The sequence below is a fragment of the Schistocerca nitens genome, chromosome 10 (genome assembly GCF_023898315.1).
Source record: "Schistocerca nitens isolate TAMUIC-IGC-003100 chromosome 10, iqSchNite1.1, whole genome shotgun sequence".
Taxonomy (NCBI): Eukaryota; Metazoa; Arthropoda; class Insecta; order Orthoptera; family Acrididae; genus Schistocerca; species Schistocerca nitens.
Genome location: NC_064623.1, coordinates 91048680 through 91074316, shown reverse-complemented (window position 1 = coordinate 91074316; position 25637 = coordinate 91048680). Strand labels below are relative to the sequence as shown.

Sequence of the window (25637 nt, the reverse complement as noted above, 5' to 3'; positions counted from 1 at the left end):
CTTGTGGTTCACAATTCGACTCTGTGACAGGGCAGTCCACCCTGAAACCACAGAAGCCAGAGCCACCCCGACTTCAGGCCAGCGCCAGCTCTGAGAAGCAACTTGCTGGCCATCATCACAGGGCAGTGGGGTCATGGCCATTATGCTTGCAGGATAGCACGGCCATTATGCTTGCGGAAAAGCACTGAATGTGTGAGTTGCTCCAACATACTCGTGGCAATAAGGGCTGCACGGGCCAAAATGATCGCTGACAGGGGCAGATGTAGCCCACACTGCTGCTCAGCTGATGCCCTGCTCTGTCAGGATTTCTGGATGACACACATTGACACAGGAAGCCACTGGAGGCCTCAGACATGCTGCTGTTGTCTGTGCTGAACCATGATGGATAGCCATTATAAAGATATTTCGGTACTTTAAGCTGTTTGTCTGGCACTGCACCGTGTCTTCTTACACCCCTGTGGCTCCAGACCACTTCACAATCGAAGAACGATCATGGCAAGATTTTTGTTCCAATCTTCAATACAGAATTGTCAGTATATTTTTTGCTATACATATGGCCACTCCGTTGTCCACCAAGTTTAAGTGCGCAATATAGCCAATTTTAGCAGTTTTTAAATCTATGCTGTTTATACTACTAGTACTGTCTACTTTCTTAATTTTCTAAGCATACCAAACAAATATCCGGTTTACAATGATTGTTTCCCAACTAAGATAAATTATATTTACTTAGAGATCTCAAATACCTCATGACCTGGAGATCCTTCTGATTCCCATACACACTGCCACAATCAACCATTTCATTATCTGCCAAACATATGGTTAAAGACCAATGAGAAAGTACCACTCCCACACTGTTAGTGTTTTCCCAATATTTCCTTAACATTAGCTAACAGATAAAATATTCTATGGAAAACATTGACCATTAGACGAAGATCTTGGCACTAATCTAAACTCACAATCCTTATTCCAATATTTTGTGACATTTGCTGACTTAGTACAAAAACAGTCATTTAAAACCACGAAATCAAGTGACATATTTGTAATCTTACTTCTTAATTGATAGGTCTTTAGGGCCCATTTCCATCGCAGAAAATGTGCATCAAAAGCAGCTGATCAGAAATTCACGATTTGTCAGATTGGTGCTTTCTACACCACCCTAGCTGCATTAGCAAGCTTCACAAAGTTGAGTCTATGAGACAACACATACAGATAATACGACTACTGAAACAAGGAAATGCATATTCTTTTATCACTGATATAAATGAACATGCCTGTTTGTTAGAAATTAATATTGCTCTTCAACTATCTTACCAATATGAGCTGTGAAATTCTACCTCAATCAAAATAATTCAGTTACTGAAAATTCAATATGGTCGAAAGCGATATTGTCGGATCAAGTTTGTCATATATGAGCCTCCTCAATTCTGGATACATTCACACACAGAACCTAATGTGTAGTATTGGGTTACTTAGCAGGATGGTACCAGTCTAATAATTTTACTGTGCACTTTTTCAACGTATATAGGATATTCTGTAACATGAAATTAACATATTGCACACAGAAACAATGCAGAAGACGAAAGTAAAGCATGATTCTTATGTTACCAGTCAGAAGCATCGTCTTCAATTGACATACACTCCTGGAAATGGAAAAAAGAACACATTGACACCGGTGTGTCAGACCCACCATACTTGCTCCGGACACTGCGAGAGGGCTGTACAAGCAATGATCACACGCACGGCACAGCGGACACACCAGGAACCACGGTGTTGGCCGTCGAATGGCACTAGCTGCGCAGCATTTGTGCACCGCCGCCGTCAGTGTCAGCCAGTTTGCCGTGGCATACGGAGCTCCATCGCAGTCTTTAACACTGGTAGCATGCAGCGACAGCGTGGACGTGAACCGTATGTGCAGTTGACGGAATTTGAGCGAGGGCGTATAGTGGGCATGCGGGAGGCCGGGTGGACGTACCACCGAATTGCCCAACACGTGGGGCGTGAGGTCTCCACAGTACATCGATGTTGTCGCCAGTGGTCGGCGGAAGGTGCACGTGCCCGTCGACCTGGGACCGGACCGCAGCGACGCACGGACGCACGCCAAGACCGTAGGATCCTACGCAGTGCAATAGGGGATCGCACCGCCACTTCCCAACAAATTAGGGACACTGTTGCTCCTGGGGTATCGGCGAGGACCATTCGCAACCGTCTCCATGAAGCTGGGCTACGGTCCCGCACACCGTTAGGCCGTCTTCCGCTCACGCCCCAACATCGTGCAGCCCGCCTCCAGTGGTGTCGCGACAGGCGTGAATGGAGGGACGAATGGAGACGTGTCGTCTTCAGCGATGAGAGTCGCTTCTGCCTTGGTGCCAATGATGGTCGTATGCGTGTTTGGCGCCGTGCAGGTGAGCGCCACAATCAGGACTGCATACGACCGAGGCACACAGGGCCAACACCCGGCATCATGGTGTGGGGAGCGATCTCCTACACTGGCCGTACACCATTGGTGATCGTCGAGGGGACACTGAATAGTGCACGGTACATCCAAACCGTCATCGAACCCATCGTTCTACCATTCCTAGACCGGCAAGGGAACTTGCTGTTCCAACAGGACAATGCACGTCCACATGTATCCCGTGCCACCCAACGTGCTCTAGAAGGTGTAAGTCAACTACCCTGGCCAGCAAGATCTCCGGATCTGTCCCCCATTGAGCATGTTTGGGACTGGATGAAGCGTCGTCTCACGCGGTCTGCACGTCCAGCACGAACGCTGGTCCAACTGAGGCGCCAGGTGGAAATGGCATGGCAAGCCATTCCACAGGACTACATCCAGCATCTCTACGATCGTCTCCATGGGAGAATAGCAGCCTGCATTGCTGCGAAAGGTGGATATACACTGTACTAGTGCCGACATTGTGCATGCTCTGTTGCCTGTGTCTATGTGCCTGTGGTTCTGTCAGTGTGATCATGTGATGTATCTGACCCCAGGAATGTGTCAATAAAGTTCCCCCTTCCTGGGACAATGAATTCACGGTGTTCTTATTTCAATTTCCAGGAGTGTATGAAGTAGAGATATACGAAACCGGTGGACATACTAAGATGTGAGGTCAACTATGGCCATTCTGTGACAGGTTGTTGCCATGGTTATACATATGTCTCTATTACTTTCTTGATCTGATCCAGAAGAACATTGTGTTGTAATTTATGCACAGGTATATCTATTCCTAAAGTGTATAACTAACGAGATAGCGCTTCAGTGAGCTGTGATACATAAATTATACTCATGATTACTGGCTTTTGGTTCATCTTTGCCACTTAAGGAAGAAATTATTTCTCTTACTTAAAACAAAATTTCTTTATAAAATGGATGTTACACTATTATAAAATGAATTATTAGTTTGACATATAATAAATCGACAATATTAATAACAAAATTTGTATTTTTATTTCATTGATAAGTGATACTTGTGATGCTTCATCATTGCATTAGTCCATAATTTTACATCATTCAATAACATTTATGGTACTTTATGTTGAATGGTCTGCCCTATGCAAATGCTTAATGTGGACCTTGTCGAAAAACATAGCACATTTTTTTGGGAAATTGCTGATTTTGAATGACAGGATTTGTTTAGACATTTCTTCCATGTAACGCAAAAAAAAATGCTAACGTTACCGAATTTTTAAGTGTACAGTTCATGAAAGATAAAATGTTCCCATAGACATGCAGGTAGGATTAATGTGTACTCTGCAAATTCAGAGTATGACTTCTTCATACAATAATCCATTACAGTGTGAATGATACATTTATTTACTATGTTAGATTCTTCAAAGTATCTGATGTTCATAGCTGCAAGACGAAACGGAAGTTGATTTTTTCAGTTATGAACAATTACGTGAAACATCACACTAGTTCGTAGCCCACAAATGATGTTTTCTCCTTGTGAATGTATTGTGCAATAAGGGAATTTTGTGGATGAAGTGTCATGATAGAATGTTACTTGTGGTCACACAATTTGTTGATCGGCATTTTGAATTTGGAGTTTCCTTATACCAGTGAGGAAATATAAGCATGTAACGAGTCACTGTGAGCCAGTGGAACCAATTTCTCTTACTGTTAGTGGCTGCACACATAATCAGCGACTGACATCTACAAACATGATACCACTCTCTCAGATACCTGCTTTTAATGGTGGAAGAGTCTAAGCTCAACACATTCATAGATTATCCCACAGTGCAATAAGGGTTTTCTTAAGGAGAAATAAAACTACAGTGAAGTGTTAATGTACCTTAGATGAAGGAGGCATACAGTCAATGACATCTAGGAGAGAAAACTTGACTGACATGCATATATATATATATATATATATATATATATATATATATATATATATATATATATATATATATATATGTAAAGTGATTATTAAATAATGAAAAACCCAGAATGTAATTTAACAATATTATGAGAAGGAAAGTTGCTACTCACCATATAGCTGAGATGCTGAGTCGCAATAAGCACAACAAAAAGTTTTGTTATGCCTATCTTCAACTCAGTGTCTCCGCTATATGGTGAGTTGCAAGTTTCCTTGTCATAATATTGTAAAAGGGATTATTGATTTTCATTGATAATAAATTCTGTAATGCCTGATATGCAGGTTGTTGTCTATGTAATCTAATGCCACATGCTATCAGTATTGTGGTGAAATGATCCTCAGACAACATTTGTGACAAAGAAAACCACACTGGCAGTTGTCACTGACTTTTCTTGTAAATTTCGCTGCTACTATCAATTAAAAATGATGTATCTCCTATGTAGAAGTCTAAAGTACTACAGTCTTTCACTAACCTTGGCACAACAGACTGGGCAACTGCCTGAAAAGTTGTCATTTATGTCTAACAATAATTATTTGATAACAATGTGAAGATCATTGTGTTGGGTCACACTACTAGAATCATATGCTAGTGGTCAGATCAACAATTGCTCACAATTAGATGAGTGAAAGTGGCTCGTTGTCATCAGATTCTGGAAGGACTCTGTGGCTACTTGTAGGAATGCTGACAGATATATCTCCTTGCATATACTCAGTACCGTAATGCCAGATAGTATTTGAAAATATCTCATGTTATTTTACTTAAAGATTGTGTATTGTCAATATCATCAAGCACTAGAGAATATCTGACCAGAGCGATTTAAGCTTGATCTGGATGTTGGGAAAGTCAGAGTAAATTGTAAACTGACACACACTGAATAAATCTGAAATTTTAGAGTTCACATAACAGTACAGATTTGGATACATATTGCTTCCTCCAACTTAACATATCATAATGGCCTTAATTATCCAGTTACTGAAATAGCAGTATATACAACTGTCTCTTTCGACATAGAAAAGAATGAGATTATTTCACCAAGCCTGAATTCAATCAGAAGCTTTCATACGCATTTGACAAGCATATGTAAATGACTGCAATAAGTAAATTTGACGAAAATGCAGGGCTATTTTTATTATTTCAGCAATCTACTGAAACACCTCAAACATCCCTGTCATACATTCAAGTGACACATCAATCATGATTACAGTAGGACAGTGTTGAAATATTATCCCCTAAGACCTCTTTCTTGTCAGACTTATGTCTGACAGCAAAAATGTCATGTGGGTGATTTTATGTAGATTTTAAAGCGACTGCTACTCTCAAATGTCCTGTGAAACAAGTTGCTGCAATATGATGATTTTACAATGAAAGCTCTAATGACTAGATAGCTTAGTTCCTGAACCCTCTTCCTGATTGTGTGGCAGCGGTCCGTGAAACTTTCTCATTCCCAATGTTTCGTCCACAGCAGTACTTGACATCTTCAGATGTGCTGCTGATTAAACTGAGTCTTACTTTTGGTTGGCAAGATTCACTACAACTGGACAAAATGTTAGGATTTGAAAAGTTTCATGGACCACTGCCATACAATGTGGAACACTCACCAACAACTAATAAGCTGATTTTCCTGTATGAACACCCCAGATACATGGTTATTTGAAGGTGTACCATTTTGTGTCAATAACTTGTCATGAATGCCACAGTTCTACTGGTGTTAATCAGCGAGTCATGCCAGGTGTTGTGCCTCATCCTTCCGACACCTGTATAACTTGCCACACATGCCACATCTGAAGGATTAGTTGCCAGTGTGTATATGTAAATGCTCCTTCAGGACACTGATGCCCTTGAATCTCTTATGGCAAACACTACAGCTATATGGGCATTAATGACTGTGCTTCTCTGAATGCCTCTTCAGGCAGCTTCTGTGTGTGAATGTCTTGCTGCAAATGCCACAGCTGTATGGGTGCTCGCCAGTGTGCAGCCGAAAATGTTGCTTCAGAGTGCTACGGAGTGTGAAAGTCTTTTTGCAAATGTTACAGCTGTACGGGCGCTCACCAGTGTGCAACCCCATGTGCTGATTCAGTGTACTACTTTGAGTGAACGTCTTGTTACAAACGTCACAGCTGTATGGGCGCTCACCTGTGTGCAATAATGTGTGATGCTTGAGTGTGCTACTTTGTGCAAATGTCTTATTGCAAACGCTACAGACGTATGGGCGCTTACCAGTGTGCACACTCATATGCCTTCTCAGGTCACCATCTTTCCTGAATGATTTGCTGCACACGTTACAAGTGAAGGGACGCTCGCCTGTGTGCACCCGTAAGTGATCCTTCAGGATGCTGCTGGTTGTGAATCGCTTGTGGCACAAATCGCAGCTGTGGGGACTATCGTTAGCATGCAGCAGTGAATGCTGCTTCAGGTGAGTACTTTGTGTGAATGTCTTTTTGCAAATGTCGCAGCTGAACGGGCGCTCGCCAGTGTGCAGCAATGAATGGTGCTTTAGTGTGCTACTTTGTGAAAACGTCTTCTTGCAAATGCTACATCTGTATGGTCGTTCACCAGTGTGCACAGTCATATGTCTCCTCAGGTCACTATCCTTACTGAATGATTTGCCACACACACCACAAGTGCAGGGACGGTCACCTGTGTGAACACGTATGTGATCCTTCAGAATGCTGCTTCTCTTGAATCTCTTGTGACACAAGTCACAGCTGTATGGGCGCTCACCAGTGTGCAGGCGGAAGTGTGTCTTTAAAGAGTTACTCCTTGTGAATGTCTTGTGACACACATTACAGGAATGCGGAAATTCATGACTGTCCCCGTGGTTTTGATCTTTCGGGTGCTGCCGCTGTGGGAACGTCTTTTTGCAGATAGCACCCTTGCCTGCTGCTCCAGGCAGGGTAACTTTGGTAACCAAACAGCCACTGGCACCAGTGCCTTTGTTGCCCTCCACGCCAACGGGGACAGTACTGCACAAAAAGTGGAAAAACAGTGTAAGAAAATTTTGTCTAACAGTACAATTATGGAAATGAACAAGAATTTTAACATATGGTAGAATCCGAAATACCCCACAACATCTCAATGAATGCAATAAATCTGGCAAAGTCTACATACTAGGGTGTAAATGAGGAGCAGACGAGCTCGATATCACAGAACATTTCTGCACTGAAGAGGCTGTTACATGTCTTGAAGTCGCATGAAGCATGATTCTGTGGTAACAAGAGATTGCAAATTGGTCGATTTATCTCTGATTTTGATGTTCTAAAATTCACTGATATTGTTTTGTTAATCCATTTATTCAGTTGTCATTAGAACAACTTCATTATTAAAAACATTGAATAACATATTACACTTCACTTTTCATATGCAACATATATTGGAATGATGTGTTCCCTTTGACAACAGTAGTTATGATCTGAAAATGCTCTTGTTAAGCTTAAAACCAGTTCACGACCTAAATTAATGTGGTAGAAAACCCTGAGATGATTTTAATATATAACTGGTACTGTCATTGAAAATGTAACAGCACAGAAAACTACGTGAATAAATGTCACTGCCACATATACAAAATTCTCTGAGTGGGGTTAGAAAAGACAAATGGATACCTCATGCATTTATCTTCAAACATCCCCATTGTTGAAACACACTAATGTCTTTGTACATGTTAAGGTACCGTTGTCATGGTCAGCCTACCGTAGAAAAATCACCAATGAGTGACTTTTCTTAGACTACTACAGGAGATACCGACTCAATCGGGCAACAGTTAATAAAACTTTTACAGACTAAGAAAGGGCGGTGTAGTTCTTGCAGGAAAACAGTCTTTAAATCAAGAAGGATGGACGGAGAAAGATTTATCAGAGATTTGTTTGAAATTTTGCACATGCATTAGTGTTACTGTGAGGAACACTGACAGCTATATCAGTCTCACCTGAAGTTTCATAAGTTTCAAGAAAATTAAGTTAGACATTTCTTGCCTCATTTTCAATCTAATTACAATTTTAATTGTTGACTGACTGATACATTTACTCATACAGAATGGCTCAATACCTAAATTATAAAATTAGTACTTGTACAGCTAAAATTCTGATTATACTACTACAGACAGTTCTGAATAAATTTTAAGATAGCATGTTTATTAGTTTTCGGTTCCTACAGGAAAATAGCGCTGTATAACGCGGATCATTCACTAGTGCACTTTATTCTGACACTACTTCCTTCTATCAAATCTAAATTCACCTAAATTCCATACCACAATCAATTATTTCAGCAAAGTACCTACTAATCCACTACTATCGAAGAATTAACAGAATTGAAACTAAATCAAACAGTCATTACAGGCAGTCTTCCAGCTCAGCCCACACATTGCGATTGTTACTATGCTGTTTTGTAGTGTACATGGCTTCAATATGTTCGCTTATGTGTGATCCAAGTGCAGAACATAGTATGTTTTTCTTTAACTGTTTCTCTTTCTCGAAACTGAGTTGAAATGTGTCCATTTTCTTTCAGTTTTCCATATTTCTAACTACGCCAAATAAATTAATAACTTGTAATCACTGTTTCTCAACGACATATGTTGTATGTGCATAGAGCATTGAAATAGTGTGTGATCAGTTTCTTCTGGTATCCCACAGTCATAACTATAAATCAAACTCTCACCAGTATGAAGAGGTTATGAGGGATTGCATCTGCAAGCAGTGAAAAAGTTTTTTATTCCTCTCGTCCACGAAAAGTCTCTATTTTGTTATAGCTTACATGTAGAGGAACACATGGTATGTGCTTTACACTCTTGACGGTATTCCCACGGTTGGAGTCAGACCTCTCCAGTTACACTTCAGAGTCCTAATTTACTAAGTTCTTGCAGATGTAACAAAAATCTTAATTACTGAAATACCTCTTCTTTTACCAATTATTTCATGATTGCTGCTCATTTTCTAGGTCGTCTGAATACAGACACATTATTACAATAAGTGTATATGTAAATTTTAGGGAACCTTTTAACAGTCATGACAAAATTCCACAACGTTGAGCCTAGGGTCCATGGCCCACCATTAACACACTGCTCTGCATCTACTCCCATTTTATGCAACCTATGGTGAAGTGCATATTGTGTCAGAAAATGGTGGTTTTTTTTGCACTCCATTCCAGTATCGAGCACCAAACGAATATCAGTTTAAATGTCTCCATGTGTGTTAAAATTTGGTGTAAACATGTTTTCCTTGTCCCTACAGGACTTACATATGATAGATATTGTAAATTTCTGGATTTCTCATTCACCATTGATAACTGAAATACCTGAAAGTTGGTAACAACTAGTTAGTGCCCACATTCGACATGCTTGTATAGCTTAATAGACATTGTAACACTGGTCAGCCTGAGTGTAGCCTTTACGTGGTTTTCCTCGCTCATCTGGGAAGATGCTTGACTGGTCCCCAATCTTCGCCACACAAAACACAATAACAAGTTTTTCAGTATTTTCGTCGCAGTCTCCTAAGGTTTGAACAAAATCTGTCTCCATTCGTACTTCCCTTCCTTCTGCAAGTGCAATATCCCCTCTTGGTCTCATTTGGTATAGGTACCATACACTTCAATAATGTTCTAGTTGGGATCGATTGAGTGTTTTGTTAGAAATTTTCTTTTTGATATAAATGGATTTTCCCCAGACTTCAAGCAATGAACCAAATTCTGTCCACAACTTAACATATGAATGAGATAGTGTGATCTTTCCATTTCATATTCCCACAAATTATTACACCCACACATTTACATGAGTGACTGATTCGAATTGTGATGCATTAATATTGGCTATCGGTACACATTATTACATAATATTTGGGAATGCTTAGAATTCTGGCACTTTATTCCGAATGTTTCAGGAGTTGATCATTAGGATTTCAATAGTTTCATTTGTGAGGGGCATTTACACATATACTTCAGGGTCTAAAGCTACCATGTGGACTGGATAGAGTCTCTAAATCTAAAATAAAACTTTGTATGCACCACAAACTCCTGGGTAATGTCCCTGTGAGACATTTAAGAGTACCCTATAGTTCTCGACCCTATGGCGAAAGTCTAGGAAGTAACAGCCTAGCTTGTAACATAACCTTCAAGGTATCTGTTTCAAGACTTTCACTCCACTCAGAGTAAGAGGTGATGATGAGTTCTTGATACAATCCTGAGGATTGTGTGCTTCAGTGAAGATCTATGAGCAAGGCTGGTCTCCTCAACCTTGTTTCAAGTCACCGGAATGGTGCAGGTATGACCTAGGATTCCAGACAGCACACACCATTCTTTCCATAATATGAAAATGATTCCACCCTTATTCAACACTAGATGCCGGAATAGCTTCTTGGATGAAGCCTCCAGGCAGACACTGTAACTGCATATGTTGACCCATTCTGTAACTTACTGCCATTTCCCTAAGGAGTGACTGCCAGTTTTCGTTGTGTGTCCAAGATTCCAACGATTAACAGAACCCTAAAAGTTTGCTCTTCTGTCGTCCTGGTGTGGGATACTATGATCTTCCTAAAGGTAAAATGTATCACATCGAATCAGTTTCAGTTTTAGGGGGAGACAGCACCTCATACATGTTGGTAACGTGACTGTGCATAGGATTGTACTTGGATTCACGGTAACTTTCAATTGTTCAACAGCACCAGATCGATTTCCATCTGCCTCAGAACAACAACTAGTCTGCAACTACAATGTCTTTTGGGAGTACTTAAGTTTAAAATAACATCACTGGTTGTGTCTCAATTATGAGGTTCTACTATGCAACATGGACGATAACATCCCTCTATGTACAGTATTAAAGCTGCAGCGCCTATTATGTAGTTTATGGTATAATATGACATGAAAGTTCCACGGAATTGGAAGAAGGCCCAGGTCATAGCAATCTATAAAAAGGGTACAAGACATAATGACCTTTTTAGACTCTGAGAAGACCATCTGCAGAAACCAGCTCGGCTTTAGGAAAAAGCAGTCATGCAAGACACTGCTGGCCCTCTTTGTGCATGATATACAACCGGCTCTAGATACCGGCTCCCAGGCTGATGTCATATTCCTCGACTTCCGACAGGCGTTCGACTCAGTTCCGCACTGCCACTTGCTCAAAAATGTGCGCGCTTACGGTCTGCCCACTGACATATGCGGTTGGATAGAAATGTTTCTAACAGACAGAGACCAGTATGTCGTCCTGAATTGGGGACACTTCAACAGAAGCAAGCATAACATCACGTGAGCCCATGGGCTTTTTGTGATTTGCATAAATGATCTGGTTGATGGTATTGAAAGTGGTATTAGACTGTTTGCCGATGACGCCGTAGTCTACAGGAAAGCAGTATCACACGTAAGTTGTGAACAAATCAAAGACGATTTGCAGAAAATAATTGTGTGAAGTAATGATTGGTAATTATCTCTCAATATTAGTAAGTGTAACCTACTGGGTATAACAAAGCGAAAATCCCCATTAACGTACAAGTACAAAATAAATGCCCATTCTTTGGAAGCGGTAACATCCGTCAAGTATCTGGGTGTGACTATTCCAAATGATCTCAAATGGAGCAATGAGATCACACAAGTAACAGGTAAGGCGAACTCTAGATTACGGTTTATTGTTAGAATCCTGAAGCGATGCAGTCCTTCAACAAAGGAAATTGCTTACAATACGGTAGTTCGTCCAGCCTTGGAGTATTGTTCGTTTGTATGGGACCCTTACCAGTTGGGTCTGGTTCAAGAGATTGAGAAGGTCCAAAGACGAGAGGCAAGATTCATGACTGGTACATTTAGCCATCGCGATAGCGTTAAAATCTCATAGAAAGTTTGAAGTGGCACACACTTGCAGATAGACGGCGCGTTAAACAGTAGGGCTGCTCACTAAATTCCGAAATCCGATCTTCACCGAGGATGTAGAGCATATATTATTACGACAAACTTTCAAATCGCGCAATGATCACAATTCAAAGATAAGGGAAATTAGAGCTCGTACTGAGGCGTTCAGAGAGTCGTTTTTCCCTCGCGCGATCTGCGAGTGGAACAGAGGGGGGGAATATGACTTTGGCGCGAATACTGCCCTCCGCCACACATCGCTTGGTGTCTAGCGGAGTATATATAAAAATGTAGAAGATACTCGGAACTTTGGATGTCGACTTTTTTTTGTCGAGTTTACACTATCCAACAGCCTTGTGTAACAAACTCGACAGTAAAGGAAATTGAAAAGAAATGCTCACATTATTTACTGCAATTGTAATGGCAAACTAACTGGAAGTTGATATCACAACTGCATTGTGCACATAACACAATATTATGCCACAGGAGTTTCCTTCATAGGAGCTTTGTTTTCGAATACTTTCTTAGAACAAGCTGGTCAAAAAGGAGATAACAGTGCGAAATATTGCAGTAACAATGTGTTTATTTACAGGGTAATTATGAGAAACAATCTTCCTAAGGTATTGCTGCCAAAATTTGTAGAACACAACTGTAACTCGTATCCGTCGATTTACTGCAAAATAAGTTATACGGGACACTCGTAAACTTCTGAAAACTATCAAAAACATACCTTCAATGGCGTGAAACACGCTATATTAAGGGGAATGATAGTCTGAATGAGGATGCTAATTGCCAAAATCTGTATAAAGCAAAAAGGTAAATTACAACTGACGACATAGTTCTACTTACTTTTTGCACAGCACTCGTAAACGTTATGAAACTCCTAATATATGACGACAGAGATAGTTTTACATGCTCTCGCTATATAAAGCAGAGTCGCGGATAGCTCCATTGTCTTTGGCCACTGACGTCATTATAAGCTCCAGAATGCTACACAAACACGATTTCAAAACGCTGACCAGTGAAGTTACCCCTTCCCTTGATACCTCAATATAAACATAAAACAGAAAATCCTGCAAATTCTTAATAATAAATATTGACGCTAACGAGAAAAATATTGGAAATCAGCAGTTCTGGATGGGGAGAAACTAAAATAACAACTGGAGAAATACAACTGTAAAATATATAAAACGACTCAACCTGAGAAACACAACACAATGGTTAGTTTAAAAGACACAAAAACCTCAACATTAGCATGAACCAACAATAACGGGCATCGAAGATATCACTTGACCACTACAGCTCACCTTAAGAGACCGATACTAATACTAAATGGCACACACCCAACAGCAATATAGAAAGCCAACAAAAGGTATCAATACAAATAGCCAAAAATCACGGCAATTAACGAAATGCGATATCGATACAGCTCAACTGAAAAGACAGATAGCAATACAGACAGCAAAAAACGTATATCAGTTAAGGAAGTCAAAATGTGATACCAATACACATAGCATACACACAGCGAAAATCGCGAGAACTATCGAAACATGGTGTCGAAAGCATTAGATTAGCTATATATCCCAAGTTAACTGGCTGATACCAAAACTATAAGTCAAAAACGGATGGAAATACAAACACTAAATGGCGATACCAAAACAAACAGTAAAAAACTCCAAAAACTAACGAAAGGGGATGTCGAAAACATCACTGACCTATATAGCGCAACGTAAGCACCAATGTTAATATAAACAGATAATAACCGAAAACAGTTAAAAAAAGCCAAAAAGCGATATCAGTACACATACCAATAGCTAAAAATCGCAGCTGTCTACAAAATGCGGTGTGGAAATAAAACAAGTTTTAACAGGTTAACATCACTGTAACACACAAACTGAGACTCAACATCTTAAAGCAAGTAGCACGTCAGGCAACAATTCTGTATTTGGAAGATGGTTCCAAGTACATGTAAACTGTAGCCAGTGTTTTCGCTAGCTACAAAGACAACCAAAGATATTGTATAATCCCTGACCGATGAATGACGTCACTCACACCAGTAGTACTATAGCCCCTGATATATGAAACATTTTTTTCTTTTTTAGCCTGGTCATTCACAATTGAGTTTGCAGTAACGGTGAGTTATATTAAAAAGTAATTGACGTTAATCATTAACGCTTCAACGATGTGTACCAGTGAATAAGGTGCTAACAGTCATAATAAATACGATTTGAATTGTAAATTTGACAAACATATGCACGAATGTTGAACCCTTTTGTTACGAATTTTGAGAGATAGCAACTTTTCTTAACATAAAACACATGAAATAATACATAATAATCAAAACCTGAGTTAGATGCCAACAGCAGATCATTGTGGAAATAAAAGGTGAACCAAACATTCTGACATTCATTAAAATGTACTTCACTAACAATATGTACAGTAGTATATATTTGGAAAATCTTTTTATAAAATCTATAAAGGGAAAAAGACAGACTTCTACAAAGTTATAGCACTCTTCATTTTGGAAAACATAAACCACTATTTGAAAGTGAATTACGCTGATTATGATATAAGAACATCACAACCAACACACACTACTGGTTCTTGTCGATGGGGAACATGGCTAAGTGAATTTACAACCAAAGAATGATTACAGGCAATTGTCTAGAGTCAGTCTTCACACAACAACTATTTCTACGTTTGCTGTTTCCTCTTCAGAATTGTAACTATGCTATTTTGCAACATAAATTGCCTAGTTTGTTATTCGTTAATGTATGATTAAATTGTGTTACATGCCACGTTTGAGTAGTTCTCTTTAATATGTGTTTCTAATTTTTATAACTTCCCAGTACCTCCACGAAATAAATGCTTACCATATAAGTATTGTTTCACACTGAGACAATTTCTTTCTACACAGACATTCAAATAGGAGAGAGATAGTACATATTGTGATATTCGCTATTTTTGACTTCATTAAAACAGCAAATACGAGTAGTTAATACTTTCAGCCAGAAGGCAAATACTTGTTTGTAAATAATGATTAATGTATAATGAGGCGTCGCATGGCGACGGTGGAATTTTCTAAATAATGTAATTCGTCGTCTTTGGGCGGCAATATAAACAGAAAAATACGGATAGATATGCGATCCTTCACTATTTTGTTCGCTGGAGAACAAATGAAGCCTTGAGCGCTAAAGAGACTTCTACTGTTTTTCTTGAGTAATACGGACGCAGATTTGTGGCGGTCTGATCTAATTTTTTACTAAACGTATAAAAACGTGTTATGTCTAAGTTTGAGTGAAGTGCAAATAACTGTTATAACTTACCGTGACGACGCACGAGCGACTCAAAGAAGACAATGGCTATATAAAAGAGCGCTCAATGGACATGATACGGACATAAAAATCTACCGTCATTGTAGTACTAAGCTTAAGGTACGATATATGTTTTAGTTATAATAAATATTTGTTCTGGGAATACTGAATCAATTAGCAGTGCTCATTCCTATTATCTTCTCAGTATTATTTTCATTTTAATTATGCATTTTGCTAATATTACAGACACCAAGATCAGCAGTCGAATGTGCGTGTTACATTGATAAAAAGAAAACTGTTTTATCGTCTTCTTGCATCAGCTTTAATATTGAATTTCCCTTTTGTGTGATGTTACAGTTGTTTTTGCGCCCTTAAGAACTTTCTGGTCCCTTAGGAAATTGTTTTGTCATAGCAATAACTTCACAACCGTGTATGATCGTATCTACAATCATGAAGTAATTAGAAAGACGATAATGCGATTTCTTAATCAATAGCAAGCTAGTTGTGACTGCCTCAAGCCACGCGAAACTGCAAGTAAAAACTAATCACATCTCATAATGCAATATTTTATGACAATGGTCAATCCATGATTCTTACGCCAATTGTGGTTGATAAAACAGTAAGCTAAATCTCAATTTCCAACTTTCCATTGAATAACAACATCACTTTTATTTTGTAACATCACACTTGGCGCCCGAACAGGGACTTGACCAAAAATTAGTTCATATACTTGGAAAATTTTCTATGTGCTTGTGTTAATAAATGTTCTGTCGTTTCATGTACACATCATCTCTCTGTGAGAATGACGGAAAATATGCTGGTCAAGAATGCAGTTTAATTATCGAGGAAAAGAAAACAGACGCGAATTTGCTGAGACAACATAGTGCAAACCAAGCCATCAAAAAGTAAGTCAGAATTTTGCATACGCAGTGTAGTGCTTCAGTAGCAACGTTGCTTTTCCAAGTCGATCCACATCCTTTCTATCTCCTTCCCGCTATAGAAAATCTGCTTTATTTTATCTTTCAAAGTAAAATTCTTCGTAGTTTGATGATAGAAATTATTTCTCCCCTTGTTAGTATAGCTGTATTACATTTTCAACATGGTGGATAGTGTGTGCAATTTGCAGTGAAGAGCATCTTCATTCATTTGTCTGAAACGTTTAGGTTCCATCTTGTCTTCTCGCTAGATAGAATTTCATTTGTTGCTCAAGCGAGAGCGTTGCTCTTAGCGGTCTCACCACGTCACTGACAAACGACGAAAGCCTTGCGTAGCACGTGGTTTACTGACGAAAATGGCAGATAGTAAACACAGACAGGTGACAACAGGAGACGGGAGTGAAGACGTTAATAGTATTCCATACCCTTTACGATCGCGAACGGTAGGTTCCCGTGTGGAAACTGAACTAACCATGTCTGTAACAGGGGAAAGTGACCCTAAAGTCCAAATTCTTCCCGCTGCAGCTACAAATGACCTCGGTGCGTTAATGGAAATGCTGAAACAACAGTTTGACGCAGTAAATGAGACTATAAAAACACAAAATGAGACTGTTAACGCCCGATTAGATGCTGTAAGCGAATCAGTGAAAACACAAAATGAGACTGTTAACGCCCGATTAGATGCTGTAAGCGAATCAGTAAAAACACAAAATGAGACTGTTAACGCCCGATTAGATGCTGTAAGCGAATCAGTAAAAACACAAAATGAGACTGTTAACGCCCGATTAGATGCTGTAAGCGAATCAGTAAAAACACAAAATGAGACTATAAAAACACAAAATGAGACTGTTAACGCCCGATTAGATGCTGTAAGCGAATCATTAAAAACACAGCTAGGCACAATCAAAACAGATGTGCATAAAGAAATTACGGCTGAATTAAATACCCATTTGGGTGAGGTGCAAACTAAGATCAGTGATCGAATTCAGAAAATGCAGAAACAGGTGAAAAGTGAAATAGCTGAAGTATCTGGAACATTAAACACAAAAATTCAGGCAGCTACCAAAGAAATAAACTCAGTTAGAAATGCAGTATCTGACATTGAACGTGTAGTGGAGGATCTGTCGAGGCAGATAGACTCAATCAATATTGAAGAACAGGTTAAGAGCACCGTGAAAGCACACGCGGAGGCATTGTCGGAACACTACGGTGAATGGATAAAGGGTAAAGATATTTTTATCGAAAAGAAGGTCAGGGAGGAGCTTAGGGAGACTGTCAAGGATGTAACTTATGAAATCTTAGCTGCTCCTGGTAAGTCGGGAGACACAGTGGTTTCTGAATTGGGACAGATTCGGAGAACACTTACACGGGATCTTCCCGAGTGGAAGCAGCAAGTAGTGGACGAAGTCAGAATTCTGAGAAACTGGGTAGAAAATCCGCACACGCATACGCAAACTATAGGGAACAACTCTTTAGACGGTGACGAATGTCAGTCAACTCCTTATCATTCACCGCCTGATTACATTCAAAACAACAGTCCTGTTGAGTCCCGAGTACGGAAAATAAATGATCCGCCCACAATCGTGAGTTTAATGCAAGAGGAAGGTGTGATTAAGCATCGCACTTTTCCTGTTTTTCATCCGCAGAAGCGAGAAATACACCCCATTGTGTTCTTAAAGAATTTTTCCGGCATATTTCCCAGGAGCTGGACAGACAGACAGCGTATTCAGTTCGTCACTGGCTTTATTTCTGGTGATGCAGCATTATGGGGAACGGAAATGGTAGATACGTGTAGGAATTATGAAGAGTTTGAGAAAATGTTCCTGGCAAAATTTAGGAGTAATGGGGTACAGCAAAGATTAAGGAAGGAGGTGTATGGTGCGGAAATTTTCAATGAGAAGCATGGAAGTCTCCGGCGATACTTCGAGAAGTATCTAGCAAAAATTAAATTCTGGGATTCTCCGATTTCTTCCAAGGACGTAATTATGATTCTCAAAAGCAAACTCCCTGTGTCTATTAGAGAGAAACTAGTAAATGTGTCCGAAGAAGACTCGGATGCATTCCTTTCTGTGCTGGATTCCTTAGATTTAATTAGCGAGGATGTGCGCTCCAAGGTTGGCAGTGGCAAACTCTTCCCTGGCAGCCAGCAGAATGCATCGCACGCGGACAACAATGCGCCGAAGGAGAGAGCGAGCTACTGCGACCGCTGTTGCCAACCTGCCAGCCGTTATGAAAACGCAAACGGCAATAACTTTAAACGGAAGCAGAAAACCAATTACAGCAATCAGCAGAGATACCACCCAATTTACAACCACCAGGTACAACATCAGTACGGAAACCCACCATTTAATTCTGCGCCCGAGCAGTATGGAAATTCTCCACAAACGATTGGTAATTTTTCAAATGGGCCAGTGTACAATCAAAGTTATAGGTCGAAAAATAGCAAGTGGCATGGGCAAGGCGGAGGCCACCCAGCACATCAGAACAACTTTTCACAGAATAGAGGACCGCGGAACAATTTTCAAACGGTACCAAATGCGAACTTTCCTTCACAAGGAAATGGTTTTGCCGGCAACCAAAAGATCGGGCGACAGCAGCCGTCTCAAGTATTCTATTCACAAGTGAATGCACCCAGTGGATTTTACCCCTTTACACCGGCATTTGTACCACATAACCAGCACCAATATGAAACGGAACAAACACTTAAGGCCATGAATGACAAACAGACTAAACGTCCTGCGGAAAATTAGAGGCAGCGCCTTTCAGCCTCCCAGAGGTCGCTGCCGGTTCCAGTGGGAGTACTAACGAATACTCTGATTCTGAGTATGTTAATGCGATACGGTACGACCATGAGACCGACTTACGAGATGACCTTACACCTGACATACAAGCTCAAGACATTAATGACATTTATGATGAACAGGTCCAGGCTTCGATTAAGATTTCTATTGCCAACACTCCTGTCACAGCCATTGTTGATACAGGAGCAAACATCAAAGTGATGTCATCATGTCTCTTCAGACAAGTGTCTTCTGTTTCAAACGTTTTATCATTGCCGATTCAGAATTGCTCCATATCGGGAGTAATTGGTCTATTGAAACAGAGAGTTAGTTTACAGGCACAGCCTCAACTGCAGATAGAATCTGTTTTGGTTTCTTGCCTCTTGCTTACTGGAAATTTCCTTGTGTGAACTGTTAATGATAAGTATTGTGTTGAACAGCGCACTGACTACATGGTAACGGCTACTACATGTAAACTATAAGTATTAAATGTTAAGTATGGAAAAATTGTTTATAGTGATGAACAGTGAACTGATATTTCTTCAACAAGCTGAAGCAGGAAATTGGGGTTGCAGAAAGAATTTCAATTTAGCTTTAAGTTAGTATTAAAAAAAAAAAGTGCTTGCGAGGCGATTGCCCGGAGCTATATAAATATGTAAAGGTGATAAATGGAGGAGGATGCGTAAATAAGCACTTCTCTCAAGGTACAAGAAGATTTATAGATTTATTTTTAGTAACGTAAGTACTTGAAGTTCTGTTGTAAAAGCCCAAATTACCTGCTTAAAAAAAATGCATGTTCAAAACGTCCAGACAGTGAACAGGAGTGGAGGAAATAGCTTAAAGTTCAGTTAAAGCGTGCTGATAATGGAAAAACAAGTGGTAACCCGCATGTGTTCACGCAAGGAGACAATAAGCTGTTGTAAACTAAGTTAGGTGAAATACAGTACAAATAGAGGCAAACCATGAAGCATCAATAATGTAGCGTAATTACTCCACGAGGCCATTAATTGCTATGAAAGTAAACTATTTCCCTGTGGTCTGAGCCCAATGTAAAGAGTATATGAGGAATGTTAGCTGACGAATTGATTTCAGTAGAATCAAGGTACTAAATAACCACACAGCAAGCCCCCTGTATCATAAATAAGTCCAAGTAAAGATCTTCATAAGATTTGTAGTGTAATCTAGCGACCATTCAATACCCTAATTGAAGGCTAATCTAAAGAACAAGCAATGCAGTGATATTTAAACTTAATACTGACTATAACCAGAGTAAGATGTAGAAGTAGCAAAGCATGCTGCAATGAAAGAGGTTGAAATTTATATATTTGCCTATGTTTATTATGATAATTTTATTTACATACAGATTTTATTGCAAAAATGTCTCCTCTTATGAAATCCATTTTCCTTGTGCCCGTTCCTTTTGATCCTGGTTCATTAACCCAGACCAAGGGTCGACTTGTAAAAGGCACGTGTGCTTCGAGGCAAAGCAGTGCTTATGAGAAATGAGACACGTAGCGTGATGAACTTCGCTAGCTTTGGTAATGTTTGTTATGGACTGGTTACGTAAACCCAGTGAACTGTCGGTAATTCCATTCATGCGAAAAATAGTAGACACGCGTTACCCTATTTTTTTTAACAGAGAACGATTGCTGAGTACATGAAGCGAGAGGGAGGCCTATTGTTATCCAGTCTGCCCTCAAATATAAAAAGAAAATTTGGCAAGCACAAAGGAAAGCAGAAAAAAAAAGATTCAGCGTTAAATGCGTACTCGTTAAGTAGTAGATATGCTGCGTGGCAGTAGAAAATGATCTTGGGTGCACTAAAGAATAAATGCAACGAGTGTTGCGAAACCTGTAGTTTTCATAATGAGGAGATGAGCCCTTAAAAGAAAGTTTGAAACAATATTTTTAGGTTCACTAGTGAAAGTAAACCTTGAGATATAAAGAGTCCATTCATAAAGCAGTTGTTCACTGGACTTAACAAAAGGAGTGACCATTAATTGTAAATATTAGCTCGTAAGTGATCTTTTGTAAATAGTGGAATATAAGTCTTTCTGTACCAATGGAGGAAACCTGCAAAATTTATTGTTTTGTAAATGAACTCTATCGGCGAAGGAACTAAGCACGAATGCTGTGTGAAGATGCACACTAAAGTGCGACGTGCATAATAAAAATAACTGTTCACTGTATATTAGTGGTAGTGTTGTACTGCAAGTGTAAAAAGAAGTCAAGGCTACGACAATAGGTGCAACTCAAAGTTCAGTGTTGTTCTAAGTGCAGCGACAGCTAAAACATTCGTCGTCACTTACCTGTGAGCCTCATGGGAGGCAGTTGACAGAGAAGTATGGAGGCAGCTTCAATGTCCGGCTCCTCCGATGGAAAACGCGCGCGAGGTGTTTGTATCGATGCACTCGTGTGATACGAAGTTCACAAAAAAAGAAAAGAAGGAGCAATCGACGACCAGCAGCCCTGTTACAGCCTGAGCGCGAACGGATGCTGAGTATTGGAGCTCACGCAACACTGTGCAGCCGCTGTGAGTGGCTGACGTGTGGGTGACGAAACAATCCAAACTTTAAACTGCTAACCGCCATGACGTCTATCGTACATACTGGAGGAAAGACATTTTTACACTTGTGTGACTACATCTTCATACGTAAATTAAGCAATTTTCTTGAGTTGAAGTTAAGATGAGTAAGAAGTAGATTGTTAGATTACTCAGACCTTCAAGCCATTAATACCGGCACTCCTGAACACTGCTAAAATGAATTATAATCCTGTCTCTTGATGGACAAAGAAAATGAATGTGCACTATAGGAAGACCCTAAACCCCAGACCAGTCCCGATCCTTAACAAATGTATCCAATAGGTTGTAAGTTATACTAATAATTTTCCACTTCTTTTGTTTCATATTGTAAATAAAAACCCGGGAAGCCACTTGAATTCCTGGCACCACAGTGGAAAGGACAGATGTACTGCATGATGAACGCAGTAGACAGCTAACACATAAAGTGAAAGCATCACGAAGTGTAGTGCTGCGTTATTAAACTGTAATTGAACCACAATGAGTCAACAGATGCTCGAACATTGTCCACTCTAGTTTAGTGAAAATAAGCACTCACTGTACTCATGTATTAGTTGTTAAGCTCAAGAGAAAGTAATTTCTGAATTCTATCCCCTGAAGAGCGAAACGAACGTTCACTTATTGTTATAAGCAAATATGGACCAAACTTAAATATGCTCATAAATGTTAATCTTGGTATTATGGAATGAAGTGACTGATGAACAAAGAATGAAAAACTTTATTTTGAAAAATGATAAATATCTGATATATGTTTATAAATGTAATTTCAATTTATGTACAAAGTACGCCAGTAACATTATGTAAATGTCACACCAAAAATCACGAATATCTCATGAGGACATGAGGATCAAGGTAATCCTTCGGCATTCCCTCTCTCCTCATGGGAGGCAATGTGATATTCGCTATTTTTGACTTCATTAAAACAGCAAATACGAGTAGTTAATACTTTCAGCCAGAAGGCAAATACTTGTTTCTAAATAATGATTAACGTATAATGAGGCGTCGCATGGCGACGGTGGAATTTTCTAAATAATGTAATTCGTCGTCTTTGGGCGGCAATATAAACAGAAAAATACGGATAGATATGCGATCCTTCACTATTTTGTTCGCTGGAGAACAAATGAAGCCTTGAGCGCTAAAGAGACTTCTACTGTTTTTCTTGAGTAATACGGACGCAGATTTGTGGCGGTCTGATCTAATTTTTTACTAAACGTATAAAAACGTGTTATGTCTAAGTTTGAGTGAAGTGTAAATAACTGTTATAACTTACCGTGACGACGCATGAGCGACTCAAAGAAGACAATGGCTATATAAAAGAGCGCTCAATGGACATGATACAGACATAAAAATCTACCGTCATTGTAGTACTAAGCTTAAGGTACGATATATGTTTTAGTTATAATAAATATTTGTTCTGGGAATACTGAATCAATTAGCAGTGCTCATTCCTATTATCTTCTCAGTATTATTTTCATTTTAATTATGCATTTTGCTAATATTACAGACACCAAGATCAGCAGTCGAATGTGCGTGTTACATTGATAAAAAGAAAACTGTTTTATCGTCTTCTTGCATCAGCTTTAATATTGAATTTCCCTTTTGTGTGATGTTACAGTTGTTTTTGCGCCCTTAAGAACTTTCTGGTCCCTTAGGAAATTGTTTTGTCATAGCAATAACTTCACAACCGTGTATGATCGTATCTACAATCATGAAGTAATTAGAAAGACGATAATGCGATTTCTTAATCAATAGCACGCTAGTTGTGACTGCCTCAAGCCACGCGAAACTGCAAGTAAAAACTAATCACATCTCATAATGCAATATTTTATGACAATGGTCAATCCATGATTCTTACGCCAATTGTGATTGATAAAACAGTAAGCTAAATCTCAATTTCCAACTTTCCATTGAATAACAACATCACTTTTATTTTGTAACATCACAATATGTACTGCCTACTTAGCAAAATGTGATGTGGAACTTGAGGGTTGGGGAAAAGGACTTAAAATGACTAACAGTCAAAAATAAGCTAATAGCACGAACAATAAATAGATTATAACCTGTTTGGACCACGTTTTTTTCTTAAAACATGCTGAAACTGTGAAGCCAGCCCCCCCCCCTCGACAACAACAACAAAATTTTAAAATAAAATCACATAATGTTTTCTGCTTGGTGTTTCAGGCTACTGACTAATTTAAGAAATCACTTGAAGGACTGCCCACTACACACACCCATAATCAGTTTCTGGTATTTTCTATGGCCTTTATTGTTGTGGTACATATTGTTCTAGGGAGATAATGTTAATTCTCGAGCTATAGAATCATATGATGAGTAAAAGTTTACATAATTTTATAACTAGTTGTAGTGTGATCAGTTAAACTATATTTCATCAGTCATGTAGCATCTTTTATCTGAAAATAGAAGCTTGTTTACTATGAGAGATGTGATATTTATAAGTTTTTTAATGTTGTAAGAGCGTTATCTGCCTTTAAAATGGAAATTACTAGATTACTGGTTCCCCATAACATTTCTATTTCATCTGATTTCTCTTGCTGATTGTTTGCGTGTAGTAGAGTAATGTTGTAACAGATAGAACATTAAATACAGTAATGAAAAATTTTCCTCAAGTGCAACAGTTTTAAGTTTTCATAGAACTGCAGAACATTTCTTCACTTTCGGAAAAATCTTATTTTTATGTAGTAATTTTTGTAATTTCAAGAAGATAATGCAGACACAAAAACTGAATCCAGTCATTTAAAAATAGAATAGGAAAATATATAAAACTTCCTCTTCATGGCTTCCTAGATGCGAAATACTCAAAAGTGTCCAAGCTACAACACTTTCCCTTACACCATCTGTAATTCTGTCTGGTAGTCACATACTTTGTCACACATCAACACCTCATCAATCTGAAAGAGGTAGGACCATAACCAGTAGGACAGTATCATTCCATTTAGTGACTGACAGTGCCTAGTTTTCGACATGATTTGGACGAATGCTAACAAATGAAATGTTTGCTTTGAAATACAGTATTATCCATTTGGTGAAGGACGCGACAATAATCTAAAATTACATTTTTCCTCGAGTTTACGTTAAATATTTACCGCCCTAGTACAAATATCATATACTCCAATTCCCTGTGCTTTTATCAACAGTTCAATGCCTTTTTTTAGGTGTCTCTGCTGTGGAATGTTTCAAAGAACTCGGTCTGTCAGCCTGTACAGTACAGCTGTATTCGAGTACTGTTGCAAGAAAAGTTATTACTTTGTATCACCTGGTGACACAAGCTTATGTATCATTAAATACGAATGTTGCTCTTTATCTACAGTGTGGTCTAACAGAAGCCCAGAAATATCTTCTCCTAATGTCTGTAACTAGTAGGCTAGCCTTTCTAGAGTGTAGTGGTGAAAGTGTCATACTCAACAGTTGCGGTTTATGTTCTAGTCTGTTCCCTATAATGATGAAATTTCTTCTCTCATGCAAAAGGAAGGTTCTCATAAAATAATGATATCAACATATTTTAAACAGATTTATAGATTCTTTGCACAAGACATTGACGACATTAATAAATTTCACAATTTCGAGCTTTCCATATACACTACTGGTCATTAAAATGGCTACACCAAGAAGAAATGCAGAAGATAAACGGGTATTCAATGGACTAATATATTACACTAGAATTGATATGTGATTACATTTTCACGCAATTTGGGTGCATAGATCCTGAAAAATCAGTACCCAGAACAACCACCTCTGGCCGTAATAACGGCCTTGATACGCCTGAGCATTGAGTCAAACAGAGCTTGGAATGCATGCACAGGTACAGCTGCCATTGC

General features: G+C 39.1%; 1 protein-coding gene across 1 annotated transcript in view; it reads right to left on the bottom strand.

Moving 5' to 3' along the window:
- Nucleotides 1–5587: 5587 nt before the first annotated feature.
- Nucleotides 5588–25637, bottom strand: part of LOC126210654 (zinc finger protein 271-like) — a 58569-nt gene continuing 38519 nt past the window's right edge. Inside the window, 1 exon segment of the mRNA XM_049939986.1 lies at nt 5588–7337. Within this exon segment, the coding sequence (XP_049795943.1) occupies nt 6164–7337 (1174 nt within the window). The 3' untranslated portion in view covers nt 5588–6163.